This window comes from Strigops habroptila, chromosome 8, assembly GCF_004027225.2.
Source record: "Strigops habroptila isolate Jane chromosome 8, bStrHab1.2.pri, whole genome shotgun sequence".
Classification (NCBI taxonomy): domain Eukaryota; kingdom Metazoa; phylum Chordata; class Aves; order Psittaciformes; family Psittacidae; genus Strigops; species Strigops habroptila.
Window position 1 is genome coordinate 30594684 of NC_044284.2, and position 19837 is coordinate 30614520.

Consider the following 19837-nt stretch of genomic DNA (forward strand, 5'->3'; position numbering starts at 1 on the left):
CCCAATTAAACTAAAGTGATCTTTAATGCATGCATAAAAGGTCACTCGGGAACAAGAAAAAAGCCTACTTATTCCAAAACCGGTTTTATACAAGAATTTTGAAAGTGTCATGGATTGTAACTAAGGCCATAATTAGCCTTGAAAACCTTGGGACAGAAGTTTCTCAAGTAGATTGTGAAATTATTTCTAAAGGAATAAAAATGGCCAGAAGGACTGGCAATCTCTTTGAGACAGAAGCATCCCCTTGGCAGGGGTAGTGGGAGGCAGAGATGGAAGGGACACTTCCTTTGATCTGTAGCTTCACACAATAAGCCACAATACAAGAAGGAATAGAATAATTTGTTAGATGATGTGTGCAGGTGTTTTTTAAAAAGGTAATAGATTTGCAAAGTCTTCTTGGTCATCTAAAATGGTTAAAATAATTTGTTTCCATGCCATCAGAGGAGCGACAGAGCAGCATGAAAGTGAGAGCATGTGGCTTGGAAGAGGAGGACAGGCTCTTACTGGGGTGTCAAGCTGTTAATTAGCTCTGCCACAATATAAGACTGAGTTGCTTACTTTCCCTTAATAATTAACTTGTTAGAAATATGAAAACTTTGTGCTCTCGCAGCTGGGGAAAAGTGTGGTCTGTCACCTCCCTGGCTAGATGGACTTCAGTGCCTTCAGCCTGGTGCCTCTTCTGCTTTTCCTCTTCTTTTAGAGGAGGAGGAATCATTTCCATGCGCCTGCATTTTGGATGGAGCGAGCTCCAGCATTTTGGGGCATCCATCCAGAAGCTGATGGAGGTGCTCTGTAGTTATGGTGAAGGAGGTTGGGGTGGAATTTCGCTTCTTGCTTCGTCAGCAGAGATGGCCAAAGCTCTTCTGGCTCAGTTTCATTATAAACTCAGGAGATAGCCTCAGTTTGTTAACACATTTGAAAAGTACAAAAGCAAGCTCATTTCAATGTACATCATCCGTGTTAGAATGGATTGACTTCTCATTTAAATTAAGTTTCATATTGAGCCACAAGCTTCAATTAAAACTTGGAAAGTTCTACGTCCCTAGAGGACATATTACTTATATCCATCCTGTGGATACAAGCAAATGAGGAACATCCTTCTCTAAATGTCTACTTTTTAACAGTTAAAAAAACATTTGACATAACCAAAAATACTCAAAAAAACCCCCCTCAAGCCCCAAAAGATATGGTTTTGTTGTAGTGTTAATTGGGGCATGGTTTCACTGCAAGAATAGTCTTTAATAATTCCTGGGAATCGTCATGCTGTGGAGATGGGGGTCTGTATTTTACTCACTACTGCTTGAAGTTGATTTGATACCATTAATGAAAGAGATGAAATAATGTATGCTAAAGTCATTTGGCTACCCTTGAAATCAAAGTGCTGGAAACAAAATCTAGCTGCAAATCAGTAGGCTGTCATTCTTTTAAAACCTGTTATCCAAATGAGTGTAACAGTTTGTGGGTCATATGCAAGTTTAAGAATCATCTTGCATGGTGCGCGTTTTGATGATAAAACACAATTTTTTATTTTTTCATTGGAATGGAAGTGTTACAGTCAATGGTATTGGTGTGGGAGTTTGATTTCTTCCTGCGAGGAGATTGCTGCTCCATATGAGCAATTGGCACAAGGTTTAGAAGGACAGATATCAAGCTTGCCAAGCAAAGTGTTTCTCATTTTTTGTATAGAGAGTGTCTAGTCTATCTATATGTAGAAGCTCTAAAACTGTTCCATTTTTAAACTTATTTGCAAGTGAGAGTACCTATTTTTGAGAAAAAACTGGCTAGGGCCAATACAACTGTAAGTAGATAGCATTTTGGTGAGGGGCTGAAACAGGTTAAACATTAGTGCTTTATTCTATCAAGCAACATTTGTGTAACATATAAATTGCTATCTACTTAGATAGTGAACTCAGGATTTTTGATTTTAAAATGCCTTTTTTTTTTCATGTAGTTTTTCAAGTTTGAGAAATCACTGACACAGAATGAGTCACGTCACCATGTTAACTATTCATTTTACCTAACCTCAGGCATGTTCTATCCTGAAGAACTGAATAGCACCTGACAGTCCAGTGTGGATTGAATCCCCCCAAAAAGTATTATTGTGTTTACTAGTATCGGCTGTTATGTATAGATACACTGTCCAACTCACTGTGGAGTAAAACTTGGCAGTGTATATAGACCAAAGTAGCTTCAGACAGAAATAAAAAACTGTATTCCTCAAAAGAAATTTGCAGATATTTTTTTGATAGGAAACCCATATTTACTCAAACAATATTTCTGTAAAGTTCTTTCTGAACCAATTGTCACTTCATATTTTTGATGGGTTTAAATTGAGCCATTTACAGAGCCATTTAGAGGGCAGCTCACCCCCCATAATCAGTTACTGCTCATGCTGAATATTTTTTCCATTCACATTAAAATTGTTGATTATCTGGGGAGACAGAGAATGTTGAAAGGGCTATAGAGTAAGGTGGGGGAACTCATATGAGGTGAATAAGGTACCCAATAAGGTAGCGTATGCTTTACCTATAATAGCAATACGTAGTATAGCACCCATTGGTAGTATAAGTAAAATTCCCTGCATAGTTAAGTATAGGGAAGTATTGAAGAGCAGCAAAAGCACACACCTAAAATGAGTTGTTTTAATTAAAACTTTGGAGTTTCTATGTGCTTAATACACTTGTTGATAAATTACCATATTTCAAATGTAGATGCGACTAGTGAAAACCGTATGTGCTGATTAAACTATAAATAACTGGATAGAGAAAACGAACCAGGACCAGAGGAGATAGATACAAATAGCTCAGATGGATTCATGTATGTGACTTGGGATTTTGAGAGGTTGGGTATTCCTACTTATTGGACAATAATCAGCCTGTAATGTAGATGGAAAGGGAGCGACTTTTTGATAATTGCAAGTGGCTTGGTTTTGCTTATATCAGACAACAGACTGTCTCACTTTGTTGTTGGGGATTTCATTAGGTTTAGTCTAAACTTTAGGAGCAGTCAATCCTAAAGGCTATTACATCCCATCTGTGCCTGTAGTCCTTCATATATTTTAGTGCTTAGCTTCCTTACTTAGAATGTGATATGGTTTGGAAATGCTTGATGATTTCTCCATCAGAGAAGGTTATGAAGTTATCATTTGTATTGTTAGTCAAAGCTAAAATTCAGTTCACAGTAACAAGGAGCAGAGTTCTCTCTAAGCTCTTCTCAAGAGTTTGACCATGACTGTTTTATTAGACCATGGCAAATGGGCTACCTAACAGGTTAGTGTAAATATTTTAATATATAATAAGGTGGTAGTTAAATCAAGTCTTCTTTTTCAAAGTAGTAAACTCTCATTGAAAACATCTGTCTGATGTTTTGGGGATTCATTTTATTGACTGGTCTGTGTGATGTTCCTGATTTTAATGGCTGAATCAATGATCAATTGAGCAAACTATTTCCATTTATCTAGAGGCTTTCTTTTAGCTCTGAGGCTCTGTTTGCAAAAGTCGAATGGTTATGGCACTTGCTTTGTTATAATTGTACGCAGTGCCTCAAAATGGAACTTGCATGTTCAGGGCTGGATTTCGGAGTGGAAACCATAAGCTTCTTGCTTGTATAACCACATTCCAAGGTTAGTCTGAATAGCTGAGATAATGAATTTGGTCTTTGTGCATTCTTAAATAGATAGATAGTTTTTCACATATGTGATTTTTTTGCTACAATTGGACGCTTTCCTTGGGAGCTGCCTAATTCCAGGCTGCACAGTTTCTGCTTTGTTCTCTGCTCCCATGCCTTCGACAAGAATAACTTAACCAGATTTCAATATAGGAGTTGTGGGCTGCTAAAGGACATATTGTGTTACTGCTTAATGCTGTATAAGTTGATCAGTGGGTAATATAAAGTCTATGTTTTAGCTGTTTTATGATGAAAATGTTATTTCAACGGAATACATGGTAAAGTCATTGAACAATGATCTTATTCTCAGAATGATGGCACAAGGTATTTTCCATATACCAGAAATCAGTGGAGCTGCTCATTTTGTTCTTGCAGGCTTCAAAAATAAAGCTATTTTTAGGCTTTTCTGAGCAGTTGTGCTTTTTTTTAACTGAAAAAATATCTTCCTTTCTTTCTTTCTTTTTTCTGTTAGGACCAGCAGAGGTTCCCATGATGTCACCCAATGGATCCATTCCCCCTATTCATGTGCCTCCTGGTTATATCTCACAGGTATGCTTTTTGAAGATTTAAAGGTATATAAAAGCAATAGCATGAATCCATTTAGGCAGGTCTACTTGGTAGAAGTTTAATTTATAAGTATTAATGAAAACAGTAATACATGTTTTCATGTTCTGCCTCTTTACTGACAGTACACATGCATTTGCACAACTGAGCATACATGTGCACCCTCGCATGCTGGTACATATACCAGTTTTATTTATAATGCTAGCAAAAGCTATGCATGTAGATTGAGCCTATATATGCAACTTCTTACCCTTTGTTAGGTGATTTAAGTTCTAGTGTGACAGCTGGAGGGGATAGGAGGCTGGTGGCAGGGAGAGCAGCCACTGTAACTATAAAATATGCTGTTGATCCTCAGTATCTTCCCAGCAGAAATCCTTCAGGATATCCAGAACTGGGAGGGTTTGGTTTGTTTTCAAGAATAAATGTGATTTAATTATCTATTTATGGAAAAAGCTTTTCACGAAGCTGTTAGGTTTTGGAACTCTTGAACAGCTACTGCTTTTCTGTGTGCCCTTCCATCTTCTGCAAATCCTAGGCTCTTTCTGAAATAAGGAATAAAAGAAGAAAAAGAAAAAAAAAAAGTTTGATGTAAGGCACTATAGCTGTCAACAGTACAATAAATCCAGTACTTTCACCACTTTCTTTGAGACCTGGACTGGACTGAAAACTTCATTAAAAGTATACAAAGTATTTCAAATATCCTTGCTGAATAGTGTAAAAACTTTTGATACATATATTTTGGCATCTTGTTAAGTAGAAAACAGATGATGTCCTGGAATCCCTTCCCCTTCCCAGGAAACATGTGAGCTTGTGTAATTCTGAAAAATTGTGGATGTTGTCATACTTAAATCCCACAAAATACTGCAATTGCTCTGTGGTAATTTAACTTTTGAACAGGGTGAAAACAGATACAGGGGACACTGTTAGCCACCCTAGGAGAGAGAGCAGGTTGGCGGGTGGTCTAGCTTCCTTCTGCTCCTCAAGCATCCCAAGTTGGGTGGTTGGGGTATGCTTTGAGACCACATTTGCAGTGCTGCTTAATACTTAATGCCTAATACTCCTCATGGGCTCACCTAATTTAATAAGCTGACCCATATCATGCAGAGGAATGTTTTTAAAGATTTATGCTTCCTTTGAAATAAATTTAACACCTTTTTATTATTAAAATGTTTGTGCTTCTCAGCCACTGTGTTGAGATGAGTGCTGGGGGTATAATTGAAATGCTTTACAAACCAGAGTGTTGAAAGTCTTCCAGTTGTATCTCTGTCTGGACCCAGTTCCTCTTTAATGCTTTTTATGGGGTACCATTATAATTCCGCTAAAGCCTTTAAGTGGTTTCTTAACCAAAAAATCCCCAACCAAAAACCCTCTTCTGAAAAATTTTTTCTGACGAGCTGGAATATGTTGTAATATAGTCAATTTACAACTTTTGTATGTTGTAAAGTTTTAGGGGAAAAGCACTGTATTCAGTGTTTTTATGCAGCAGAATATGTGTTCTGCTGTGTGGCAAATGAGCCTCTTGCCTTTCAGACAACTTCGTATTAAAAGGCATTTGGAATTGTGTAGTAATCAAACTAGTTCTTATTGTAATAAATGTTTCTACCTTATTTGCTCTTGCTTTTTTCTACTGCCTCAAAGTTAAAATCTCTATGATAAACAATAAGAGCAACTTACTTAAATTCAGAATTGTAAGGGAAGGGCCATAAAGCAAATCAGTGCACTCAAAATACATTTGATTTTTGGGTTTGATTTGTCCCCGAAGTATACATCTAAGAGTCAGGCAGACAGCAGGTAGCCCTGTGGAGAAATAAAGGCATGATACCTTTTTTACGTTTTATTACACAGGCTCCAAGCCTGTTGGAGCTGCAAGTAGTAGCCTTAAATATCACAGTAGTTTATGTGATGATTGCAACCCTGGATTAAAATGATGCTTCATTACCTCTTTGTTATTGTGAAAGTGATCAGCAAAAAAATGGCAGGAGGTTGCCTGCCCTGAAAGATCAGCCCCACTGGAAGCAGCAGAAAAATAGTTAAACTCTTATTTCTAGACTTCAAGGACCATATTAGTAGTTGTGACTAGAAGCTGGGTTTGTTGACGTTAAGATGTTCCCAATGATGAGGCTTAGCCAGGGTGGGAAAAAATCCAGGGAAATAATAGAAGACAAATACACACCATCAGTTCAAATTCTCCATCCTATGGTTTTGCTTTCAAAGGCCAGTTCGATACAGTCAGTTATTATACATTTCATTTTCAGCAGACAAACCTCTTTGTACCTCTGGCAGGTATGAACTACCAGATCAGAGATCATGTCTCTGCAATTCTTTGTTGACTAATGGTTAGTTAAATATAAAAGAGAGAAAAAATTCCTTGCCATGCTCTTGGTGAACAGTACTGCTACTGTAAAAGTTGCGAAAGGTGAACTGGCTGTATTTAATGCGTGTGATGTCAACAATTCAAACAAAATGTTGAATGTTGAAGGAGCAGCTCCTACGACTTGTCAAGAGCTGGGCACAACCTGTTAATGCCGATTCCGGTTCTGAGCTTCAGACAGAGCCGCTTCCCTGCTATCTGAGTCCTATGGGGCAGGCTGTGAGCCCATCCTTTGCTGGGATGTCCACTGGAGGCTTCTTGCCATTAGGGTCTGTGGCCCGATGCCGCCGTCTGGCTTCCAGAGCACTCTAGCTCCCTGGTGTCGGCATAATTTGAAGATTAAAGATCATGATTTGGATGCTAAGCTATCGTATTTGGGGACATCCTCATGGGTTGTTTTTGCTTTTCACAGTGTATGTTTGGGAGGAGGGAAGGAGGATTTGGGGTGTTCTAATGAGCAGAACTAGAAAAATGGAAATGTCAAAAAGCACGATGATGAACTTCTTTGCTGAGGGCTATTGGCTGAGGACTGCTCTCTCAAATAAATCTGGAGCAATTCCACTGGAGTTTGAGGAATTACTCATGTGTAGTTGGACATGAAAATCTGGCATGAAACTCCACTTTTGATTTTATTTACAGAGTTGTTAATATGTGATCTTTGTCACAGATATTTTAAGGCTTAAGGACTAATTTACTGCTTGGAGCATGAAGTATACATAGTGCTGATAAGACTTCTTTTGGCAGGAAGTAATGTTGAAGTCATACAACTGAACTATACAACCCAAGCCATGGTTCTGCAGTTCAGTATTACTGTGTGAAGCACAAAGCATTTGACAGAACTAAAGTGTAACTTCTAGAAAGAGGAAAGTCTTTAAATTACATTTAAAGTGGTAGAAAATGCATCATGTCCTCGGGAATCAGGATTTTGGTCTTAGAATAGAGGGTGTATCCAAGAGAGGTGTTTTTCTCCCAAACTATGTTTGTCTAGCATAAGCTTTTAGCCACAAACTGGTTTTGTATGGCTTACTGCTGTCTGTGTGTTTTGTAGACTGCGATCAATCAAGTTATCCTTTTAACATGATGATCATCATAACGCTCTGAATGCAAGGAAGGTCGTGCTCATCTTGAGCAAGCTATAAAGTGAACGTTGGTCCTGAAGATCTGTATCATTCTAGATTTAAAATACCCAAGATTCTTGCCAGCATTTTAGATGTTCAGCTGTCTAATTTCCAGGTTCAAGGTACAGATTTAATACTGGTGTTTGTACTTGATGGATGGCAATGATAGTGGTGCAAACTTGCCAGGGCTGATGTGTTTGAATTGGCATCCTTAAGAAATTAAGTGAATAAATAAAATGTTGACATCCAAGTTCCTTGAGGGTGAGCTCATTCTGTACTGTTTCTGGTACAGATTGATTTATGAATGAAGTTTCAAACTAGTTTATGTACTGGTTTTGGCCCACCCCGTGGCCATGCTCCAGATGTCCGTGCAGAATCTAGCACACTAAGTGAAATAAGAATTTTTTTGCTTTTAATTTTGAAAGCAAGTGGGAAGTTAATTACATAATACCATATTATACCCATTTAGTAAATCTATGTGTTACAGAATCAGAGTGATTATATTCCTTTAATTGGAAACTTACAAAATATAGGTACAGTTTACCTGTGCAAAATTAATATGCCTGTGTGGTATTAAATTTCAGTGGAGAAAAATGAGAAAACATGGAGTGGTGATGTACCTTGAATATGGGAATTATCTCTAGTTACACTGAGTTTTGACTGCTGCAGTGATACCCTTAAATGTAAACCAAATAGCATTTAAAATGGTATGCTCAAAATGTGGCAACTGACGGGGGAGGCAATTTTGTTGTGTATGAGTAATGTTCACTCATATTCTCCTGAAAGATCATCTATCTACCTCACTCAGCAATTAAGCTCCTTAAAATATAGAAAAAAATACACTGAACCATGCTATAATAATATTGTTATTGAGGCAGCATGCTAGTTACACCTGCAAACATAAAAAACAACAGCAAAAGACAGTTTACTTAGTAACTGTTTGTAAAACACAAAATAAAGGAAGTTTAGCTCTAGGTGCCAAAGACCAGAAGATCTTTCTTTTCTGTAAATACAAACTGCTAAAATTAGTAATACCAATCACTTTTAATATTCTAATTGCATCCAGAGACCTCAACAGGGATTGGGGTTTTATTGCTGCTGAAGTAGAGACAGTTTAGCAGACAGTGCGTTTCCTGATTAATTTGTGATCTTCATGACAACCAGTTTTAAGCAAAGAACTGCAGATTTCTTCTTTAAATAGAAAAGTTTAACCTCTCTGCAAATTTACTTTATTTACATTAATGGATCAAAATAATTGCTCTATCTTTGATGAATTGAAAGAGTGTCATCTCCCCGAATGGCACTACTACAATCTACCCATTGCAAGTTCTATAAATGAAGAGATATCTACAGACTTAACCCGTGCTGGTTTTATAGTTATCTAATGCATATAATAAATGATACATTGCATTGCCAATTTAATGGACTGTTAAGGACTGAAGAGCATATTTAAAGATTATATGTGCAGCTTCAGAAATTCATATCTGTATCTGGAATTTCTAGTTTAGAAGGAAAATGCCCGATAGAATAGGGAAATGAAGTCTTAGGGTCTCCTGTGTTTCTGCCGTCATTTGGAACATGGGCACATGAAGTAGCAGGAATGCTGTCAGCATTTGTGGCCTGGGAGGAAACAAATAAAAGATATTAGTCTCTTAGCTTTTTGCCAAAAGTCATGTGGAAGACTGGTTCATACTTTGAATTGGAATAGATGATCATTGTAGGTCCCTTCTAATTGAAATACTCTATTGTATCCCCTCATCTGCATCTTTTTTCTCACTGTTGCTGATATTTTAGTCTCATCTAGCAGGATAATTTGATCAAAAAGGTCTTTGACAGGTCTTTGAGCTTTCCTCCCTGCTCTCTAGAAGATAGTTCAGGAAGAGGAATCTTTAATTTTAAATATGGTTTACGTTATGTGATTCTACAGTGCAAGCTTTCTGTCTAAATCTGTTCCTTAACATATTCATTTTTCACTAGAGAACAAAATACACATGTAGGCTGGTCTACATGCACAGATAAGAGCTTGTACCCGCCTGGAAGACTGAAGTTGTCTTCAAGGCTTGGACTAGTTAAAGTAATGAAAACTTTTCACATCAGGATGTAGGAACTTGCTGTCTCAAATTAGAGCATGATCCAAGTCTGAGAGAGTTAAGTCGAGCACTTCTGTGCACCATCCGAAATAAGTAGTTCTGGTTTTTGAGTATTTGCTGAATGGAAAAGGATTTTTCTCTTCTCTAGGTTTCGGAGTGTGGGTTTGAGACCTGGTGCCAGGGTAAAGATGCTGTGGAGGTTGAACCAGTAACAGAGATGGGAGGCCAGAAAATGCAGCAGTTAAAATGATGTGATAGCCTACATCTCTGAGGTTCAGCCATCTTTGAGGACTCTGTCTTCAAAATGTAAAGCTAGCAGATGACAGATTGGTAGCTGAAGTTGTAAATTTAGAGGTTAGGATCAAGTGTGCTAAACAATTCCTATCCTGGTTACTCAGCATAGCAAGCAGTGCATATTTTTTTTCTTTTCTCTTTAATGTAAAATATCATCAGTTACAAAAGAATTAATTGACTTTCTATAGAAAATTTTCTTCTGTAGGAGGCCAGCCAGTCCCCAGAAATTGTCCGCGTGCAGGGTCGCAGCCCATAGCTAACAGGCATAAATTCATATAACCTAAGGACATGCATGGACTAGGGAGGGAATTGGGTCAGCTAATGCTAGTTAAATTTTACCCCATGATAACTTGCTCAGCTGATGCTTGAGGCAGCAGTGCTCCTGGCTGTGGGCATTGCCTCTTAGACAGGGCTTGTCTCTCTGCACCAGAGTCAGCAGGAACAACCATGTGCCTGTGCCAATCCTTCACTTTAGGGCATATCAGCATTAGCAAATTTTAGTTTGTGGTTTAGGCTAAGACACTCTGATGTGACAAGCATCGCTGGAGCATGGGGATCTGTAGCAGGGTCTCTACTGCTGATGCTGCTATGGGGCAGAGTAGATAACTACAGCTGAGGTTGATGGTAATCAGCAGAGAGTGGCAGCATCTTATTGCACATGCCCTTGATGCACATTCGCTTACCTGATACAACACATTCATCACATATATTGTTCCATCTGTGTGTCATCAGTCAGTATAGGAAAAAAAAATAGATTTTTAAGAGCCTGTTTGTTGTATGAAACTAACTTAATGTTTCCTTCATGCTTTTCTACTTTATGCACATCAATGCACAGAATCAAAGATAGTAATAGTTCTTACACAGTTGTATTTTTAAGTTCCAGAAATGGCAGAAGTTTTTTGAATAAGCTTCAAGAAAGGCTTGGCGTCTAAGCCTGGACTGAAATTTGGCTGATTGACTGTTCTCCAGAAATATAGCTCTGGAAAAGTTACAAGCTGAAAAACATTTTTCAACCTAAGCACATTTCCACTTTCCTACATCTGTTTTTACATGCTTTGACTATGGCATTTGGGGCCAAATTATGCATATTCCAGAGCTGATCTGCACGGATGTATAGACGAGCTCTGTAGCAGAAGAAACCTTCTGCCCTATGATTTGTCTTGAACAGATACCTGTTGTGAACAGAGCAATTCTTTTGAAAACTTGTGTCAACACAACAGCTTCCTGCAGAGTACATGTCTGTGCACACGCAGCTTATCCACATGAGCAGTGCCAGCTAATTTCCAAGTGTTACTAACTCCATACTCACAGTTCTGTCAAAATTGGTGGTAGGAATTTTATGGGCAGAATATAAGGTTGGTCCCAATGAGTACTCTTATTTTGGTGCGTTGTGTTCCTTTTTCAATTGTTTTATTCCCTAAATACAGGTTATTTATTTTGTTTCTTACCCACATAGTTATCACTAGCAGCAGTAAGTTGCCTGGTGATTAGTGTGGCTATCTGAGTCTCCAAGAAAAGCCACATCACCACTATGATTACTTCTGCTGATATTAATTTTAGAAATGTGTTTATTAATAAATCTAAGGACCAACCATTTTCTAGTGGGAGAAGAAACACTAAATACTGCTGTGTTAAAAATATGCTTGTTTCAGATGCTGTATAACATGCTCATTTCCCTGCCTTCCCTTCCAGGTGATAGAAGACAACACCGGTGTTCGGAGGGTGGTGGTAACCCCCCAGTCTCCGGAGTGTTACCCTCCTAGTTATCCTTCGGCTATCTCTCCAACCCATCACTTACCTCCATACCTGACGCACCATCCCCATTTTATTCACAACTCTCATGCAGCTTTTTATCCTCCTGTCACTGGACCTGGGGACATGCCACCACAGTTTTTCCCACAGCATCATCTTCCCCCAACAATATACGGAGAACAAGGTGAGCTGGAAGGAAGGTACTGATGCTTCACACCCAAGTTTAGCAAGTTTTAAGGGCTAATGAAACCAAGAGTAGAAATGAATTGGAGAACTTGGCTTTCTCTACATGGATGGAGCCTCCTTCTTTAACATCCAGAACAGGGGGGTGTAGTCCTCCAAAGTGCAGCAACACAGGGGAATTCTATGTTGCAAGACTTAGGTTGCAGAACAAAAATCCCATCAATTTTAAATTCATTTGTAAATAAAGTGTGCAAAAAATGTCTATCCCATCTCCAAACTAGAGACATGAGTCATGCCAGTTGTTCTTGCTGCGTCACAATGCAGCATTGTACAGAAAACCCAGAGATTAAATGTGTGAGTCCTGGCTTGGGAAAGAGGATGGATGGAGAGGGCTGAATGCGAGCATGGCTTGCCGCAGTCATTTCCAGTGGGAAAAGCCAGATACCACTTCCTGTTGGCCGTAATGTGTTTTCTGCCCCCCAGCCATGGTTTTCCAAGAAACAACAGGCATTTTCTGTTTGTTATTCTAGTTGAGACTGTGCAGTAAGTCACTGAAAAGCATTGTCCAATACCAAAGGGTAGCGTGGCAACCCTAATCAGGCCATGAGTAAATAATTGCAAGAAAAGGAGTGAAAGAGGCATATTTCTGTCTGAACTATGCACTGTTGTGCCTCTGCCACCCTGGAGATAAGTGTGTAATCTGAAAGAGTGCATTAACAACAAAAAAAAAGTAATCTGCAAAACTATTTCAGATGTTTAACATGAAAATCAGTTGAGGATTCATGGTTTTACATTGGTGCTGACCTACCTGGACTTAAGAACCTTTCTAAAGAATATATTTAAGCCACATCACCAGGAGTGAGTTTCTGCTGGAGTGGAAAGGAAAAGGCAGAAAGAGGGGGAGATATCTGTTGATGCTACCTCTTGAAGTTTCTGTTGGCCAACAGACCTCCTTTTCTAGTGAGGAATGAACCTTTACAGCTGACATGTAACTTCATTATACTGGGTGGGTGGGAAGTGGGTAGCTCAGGGAAACAGTAGGACTGGGTACACAACTAGTTACATAGGGAAGGGACTCTTCTCTTGGAAAGGGAACAGGACGGTCTGTGAGATTGCTTTACAAAGTCTTGCATGCAAAAGTGTCAGTGCGCAAAGTGAACGTAATGCTGCTAGTTAAGTAGATGTTGAATATTTCTGTAGCCTTGAGATATCAAGAAGCCAATTCGACTTAAAACAAAAATCCTTGTTTGCTTTCATAGAATGACCTACACCTGTGACACTGAAACAAATGAAGTGGTGAATATTGTACTGATAACTATTAATCCACCATTTCCCAGTTGCTGTACAATGGCTTACGCTTTTATTTGCGACATGCTGGTTTTAGGCAGCTAGTTGCTGTGAGAATACAAATAGAGTCATGTAGCTAGATAAGGAAAGACAAAGGCCAAGACGCACTGAAATAGCAAAGAAAATATGGCTAGTTGAAACAACTTGGAAACTTATAATACAGTATACACGGCAATCTCATCCTACAAACAAGACTTCAAATGGCTGGATAGGATGTTCATTTGCTTCAGAAGTTTGTACCATAACTTCTGAATGGATGTAAGAAAAAAAAATACATAAAGTCTATATCAAGTATTAATTGTTATTTTTCTAATGAAGGAAAAACTGTTGTTTTGGGCATGAATTTGTTCAAGCCCCAGACTCAAAGTGGAGTGAACTATAGAGAAAAGCAGAAAACATTCTCATTGCTGCAATCTCATCTGCTTTAGGTTAGAGATAGTCATTCTTGGAAGACGGAAGTGGGGCTTGTATTTAATGAAGTGTATCTGAAGTGTACATATTATATTTATAATATTTCTCAAGCTTTTTTTAGTCAGTTATACTTACCCAAAGCTTCCACTTCATCCTGTGCTTCTCTCCTTAGGCAGGTGCAATTGACACAATTGTGAAGTCTATTTATACTGCGAAATTAAATTGTATGTAATCAGCGATGGCAGCTTGAAACCAGGGCATCTCAGCTTATTCTGTCCAGTCAGGCCCCGGGGAAGAAACTGCTAAATACCTGTGAATTTCTGAAGGCTTTTTCCTAAATAGCAGTCTCCCTGGATCTTTTGCTTGAAATCTGTGTCTTTTGAAACACAAAGGCTGAAAATAGGAAAAACTATCACCCTAATTGCTGTATTTTATGCATCCATAGAGTTATGATGTCCTATCAGCAAAGGAGCATACTTAAAAAATTGTCAATCCTTCAGAGAAGTTTTCATAAGAAAAAAATTTGGTTTGCAGTAAAATCTGTCAACAGGAAAATCTGGAGTCGTTTAATTTGGAGATGGTCAAGAATTTGATTTTCTGAAAAAAAAAAAAAAAAAAAAAGAACCACAAAAAACCCAAAACCTAACCCCTAAAATCAGTGATTTTGTTGTTCTGAGTTAATGTGGGTGAATTCTTCTGTTTCAGAAATCATACCACTATATGGGATGTCCAGCTATATTACCAGGGAAGATCAGTACAGCAAACCACAGCACAAAAAACTCAAAGACAGGCAGATTGATCGCCAGAACCGTCTGAATAGTCCTCCTTCATCCATCTACAAAAGCCATATAGGCAGCTGCACAACTGTATATAATGGTTATGCAAAGAGTCACAATGGAGCAAGCAGTGGAGGTGGCGGCGGGGGGGCTCCAGCAGTAAAGAAACCGGAACGCAGAGCAAGAAGCAGCCCAAAGTCAAATGAACAAGACCCACATGGTAAAGACAGTTTTATTTATTTTTAATTCCTTTTTATTGCACCTTTCCGGCTTATGACTGCCTGTATATGGATTTAGTAACTAAGCCAAAAAACACTGCCACCCACACATAAAGACAGTGTTAATACAGTGTGAACTTAAATATAAACGTTGAGCTTGCTATACTATATTTGTTTTGTAAGATGAACTGGTTGCCTCCCCATCTTTCTTGACAACTCTCTGGTGGATGCAGCATCATTCTCTTTTTATCTGTTGGAAATAGAAGTGCATTTTATGGCCAAGTTCTTGGTTTTATTTTGCTTTTCCTACCAGTGTCTTGGCTCTTCACAAAAATCCTTACAGACAGTTGAGCTATAACCAAAACCTGACTGCTAGATACTGCTACTTTGCATCTCCAGGGTAAATGTAGTAAACTTATTAGAAACTTTAGAGATGATTGCTGAAAAAACAAGATTGTTGATGTGAAAGTTCAGTGTAAGTATGGTTAGTTGAAACAGAAGAATTTTGAGAAAAAATTGGTTAATCTTAGCCATTGGAATTAGTGGTCAAATAAGTCTGTCTACTCTTGAAATAATTTCCTTCAACATTTTCAGAGGCTTACCATTTAAAAAATTTGAAACTTTACAATAAAACATTGTTATTCATCTAATTAAATTTCATTTATCATGACTCATTCTGTACATGGCCAGTTCTTACCTATACTTAGCTCAGTAACTTGGTATAATCTGTTAATACTTCTCAGCCTTTCTCTTCTCCACCTGTCTCTTTGCTGACTGCTAAAACTGCTGCTTGCTGAACAAACTTTTATGTAGTAAGCAAGCTTAGACCCAGCACATCTAGGTTAATGTGGCACACTTTGAAACCATTTTTGTGAATTTATGCGTACAACATAAAACATAGGCTTTCTGTTACCTATATATTATATTGTGTATATTTATTTAGTGTGTACTTTTACTTGTGAGACCTGAGACAAATACTCAGGAAAAGTAGCTTAATTGATAGCTGAAGGGGAAAAAAGTGCTGCTGGCATGGTAAGGAATGAGAACTTGAAGCCGTGCTTTGGGGTCTTTAGAATTGGCAAGGAGCTGTATTTGGGAATGCAAGAAAATGAATCACTGCATTAGACTTCTTAATTATTTCTTGTCAGTCATCTTATATGACCTTTAATATTCTTATTTATGTTTAGCTTTTTTTTTTTTTTTTTTTTCCTCTAGTCCATGGTGGAATACATGAGGTGTTTGGAAGCACCTGCATGAAAGGCCTGGAATAAAAAGTATAGCATAGCCTTAACAGCTAAACCGCTCGATATAGCTTCAGTGGGTACCGAGTCAGCATGGATGATCACTTTTAAAATAATCTAGATTTATTTTAAAAACATCTAGTTTGAGGGTTTCTTACAACCATTGTGTTTGTCTAATTTTTTTCTCTTGGTGTAGTCTGCTGTGCTCCAGCTGAAGAGTGTGAGCGCTCTTAAAATGCCAAGAAAATCGATGAAGTCAGGGCTATGGCACATCCAGTCTGTCAGGCAAAGAGCCTTAAAACTGGGAACAGCAAGTGACAGAGTCTTCCCCCAAACTGTGGAAAAAGTTCGTAAGAGGAGAAGGTGCAAATAAGCTTCAGTTTTCCCACCCTCCTGATAAATCCAGCTCACTGGTGTTTTAAAAATAGGTTCTGCATTTGCACCCGGAGATGACAGCCCAGGAGTCACTGTTAGACTGCTCTACAGCAAATACATGGCCAAAGCAGGAATAGGAGAATTTTCTTCATATTAAAAGAAATAAAGAATACTGTGGGCTCAAATTGGAGGTTTTTCACATCAAAGCCTATTGTTATAGTCATACATGTATACCTGTACACATATTTCTGCAGAAAGGTTGTCACAGAGGTTTCGTAAGGGCTCCCACCAAACAATGCCCTAAAATAAGTTCCCACTTGATATTTATAAGCTTCCAATCATATCTTCTGTTTTATGTTTACCTTCTCAGTTTCTTCTTGAATTATTGGGGGATTTATTGGTTAATACCTGATGAACATGGCCATACAGGTAATTGAGGTGAAAGTTAAAAGCAGTCTGGGAACAGCTGATCATTTTTATTCATGTTGCTAAGATGACTGTGTTTAGAATAGCCAGGAAAAAGAATGTGTCAGAAGCAACAAGCAGCAAAGGCATTTAAACTTCACACATTCTGTGAATGTGTATCAGTTCAAGCCTGCTAATAGTTAAAAATTTTATGGTGCTGTGTGGCTGCTTCTGAAATTGCAGAATGGCCTGGAAAAACTATTTTTTATATATATATATATATATATGTGTAAAAAATACATAGAGAATATGAGTATTTAGAAAACTTGTAAGATGCAAGTAGGAATGTTGGATTTAGAGTAAAACATAAAGTGAAGCAGAACTGGAGCTGATGGATTCATTTGCATGCGTTTCTTAATTGAGATTGAGATGTGTTTTATAGTATATCATTTCATATCTGATTGGGGTTTGTGTGTGTGAGTGTAATGGTAGCTGGCATGCTTACTTTGGGTGTTTGGATGTCAGAGCAATCCAGTGAGCCAGCTCCTGACAAGCCGATGTCACTGGAAAAGTCATGCTGCCGTGCTGCGTGCCAGGGAGCGGGGCTTTGGGAGCCCTGTACACAGCTGGAGCGGACACTTGCACAGCCTAAATTTTGGACTGGGGTTTTCGGAAGCAAAGCCTTGGAAGCTGCCTTGGCGCTGGGAGCGTGGGTAGGAGCTTGCCGCTGGCAGATGGCATCTCACTCAGTGCTGGGTGCGCACTGGCAGTCCCAGCCACTCCTGAGCCAACACTTTGAAAGGCAATTTGAGTGTCTGTTTTAATCGGTAGAGGAACATGATCTGCACAGTGTGATGGAGAAGTGGAAGATAGACATTTCTTTTCTCAGATCTGCTACCCCTGTGTTTAAGCAAATGCTTGTCCTGCTCCTTGTTTCTTGGTAGTAATTTCTTTGAGGGGTGTGTTGCTCCTTACTGAGTGCCGTATTTACAGAGTACTATAAGATTAATATTGAAGAGAATGTCCTGTGTACAGTGCAAGGACAACTATACTTTTTTCCCTGAGAAGGTTTGACGTAAATCAAAGGGCATGAGATATTTAAGTTAACAATGTACTTTACTTTTCCATCAAAACATACACTCGTTGCATGTGTTATCTCCATGACATTTGAGTAAGTGCTCAAGGAAAATTCTGCCATATGTCAATAACTTACTGCCTCATTCCAGTATTAAAAGAACCAGGGGTTTCCTGAAGAGCTGATTCAGCACTGATGGAATAAATGAGGTGATAGCATCACCCATCATACTAAAATAAAGGACTCTAGAGTACTTTTGGTTCCATCACCTCTTTAATTTTGTATGCAGCAAGTGCTCCTCTATGCCACTCTGTGCTCTGATGTACAGCATAATAGTACATTGAAATTATGTTGGTGGTTCTATTACGCTGGCCCTATAAATTAGCATCAGAACCTCTTCTTTGTAGGGAAATTACAATTTCATTTTGGGGATATAAGTGCAATCCTCTGGCGTTTTTCATTGACAGCATTGTGTCTTTATATTGGGAGGTGCTCATGTAAACAAAGATTTTTAGTTATGCTGGATGCTGGAAATATATATTTTAAGGCAAAAAAAGGAAAACTGATGGCTTATAATTGTCTGAAGAGTTATCAACTATTCTAAGTGCCTGTTGTGATAGAATGGGTGGCGTCTTGTACAGGCTGAAAACTTGGAGATATGATGTAGGGATTCTGATTTAAAATCTGTACAGTAGCTTTTCTGCAAAGCTGTTCTGAAACTGAATGGGAGAGGAGGGAGCAAGGTTGATTTTCTTCTTTTTTTTTTTTTTTTTTTTTTTTAATGAAGGAGCCTTGCCATGTAAAAAGAGCTGTAAGCGGAAATCCTGTCCCATTCATGCTGTCCTTTATGAGTTTCAGTCTGAGTCACTTCCTTCTTATGCGCTCAGTGGTTCACTTCTTGGTCATGTAATGATCTTGTAGTTTGAGATGTTTTGTGTGTGGCTGCAAGTACTGTGGGAACGTAAGCAGTTTTGAGCATTCTGACAATACTTTTGCTAATAAAACATCTTTTTTCCTTCGAATGAGATAAAATCTTTTTTTTTTTTTTTTTTTTTAAATCCTCATTGAAGTTTGAAGAGCCTAAGATAGCCAAAACTAAAACACTTGAAATGGGTAAAAGTAGAAAGCAGCAGATGGATTGTTATGTGCATCCTGTCCAGGATCTGGGTGGGTGCTGGGAACTGGGTGCCAGAATAAACAGACCTAGCCTGGGCAGGGAGGTAGTGCTGGGGGGGTCGCATGCAACTTTAAGTAAGCGTTCCATAAAGAATGGGGTTTTTTTAGGATGATTTGAGAAGATTTGTCTGTACTGGGTCAGAGCAGGGGCCCATTTAGCTCAGTGGTCTCTTTTCAGCAGGTGATGGAGATGCTGCTGGGGGAGAGCCTGCAAGCCCATCCCTGTCCCACGCACTGCTCCCTGCTCTCCACCAGCGTCCAGAGCTGCTGGGCGTGATAGAGGGTTTAGTCCTGCCAAGTCCTTTGTTGACCTGTTGTCTGTGAACTTGTCTAACTCTTGTCTTGAAAAGCAGACTTGCTTTTCAGATCCACAAGGTGAGGAACACTGACTTGGTGTCCGCTTTGCTTCTCTGTGCAGCTGGTTCCTTGCACATGGCATTGGCATTCTTTACAAATGGAGGAGGGAGCAAAAAGGGTTAGAATGATTTAATAGTTTGAAGAGTTGCTATAGACCATACATAGATCATAAACTTCTGTAGTACCTTTTTCGCATGTGTACAACCAGCTTAAAAACTCAAAGATGTTGCTTTCCTACTGTTTAGGTTTTGTAAATCTGATCTTGTGCACTGAAGCAGCCTTCAGGTACTCCCAGAGGTGAAACCATTGCTTTGTATTCCTGTTTGCATTGCTGATGGACATTTCTCAGGAGATGTGGCTAGCTCTGTGTGCTCATTTCTTTGAGGTGAATGGTTCAAGAACACATGGAAAATTGGCA

At 38.8% G+C, this 19837-nt stretch overlaps 1 protein-coding gene across 1 annotated transcript in view; it reads left to right on the plus strand.

Moving 5' to 3' along the window:
- The window catches only part of FNDC3B (fibronectin type III domain containing 3B), a 206782-nt gene that overhangs the window by 97222 nt on the left and 89723 nt on the right, over positions 1-19837 (plus strand). Inside the window, exons 4-6 of the mRNA XM_030494887.1 lie at positions 4139-4215; positions 11796-12039; positions 14502-14792. Of these exons, the coding sequence (XP_030350747.1) occupies positions 4139-4215; positions 11796-12039; positions 14502-14792 (612 nt within the window). The remainder of the gene's footprint in view (positions 1-4138; positions 4216-11795; positions 12040-14501; positions 14793-19837) is intronic.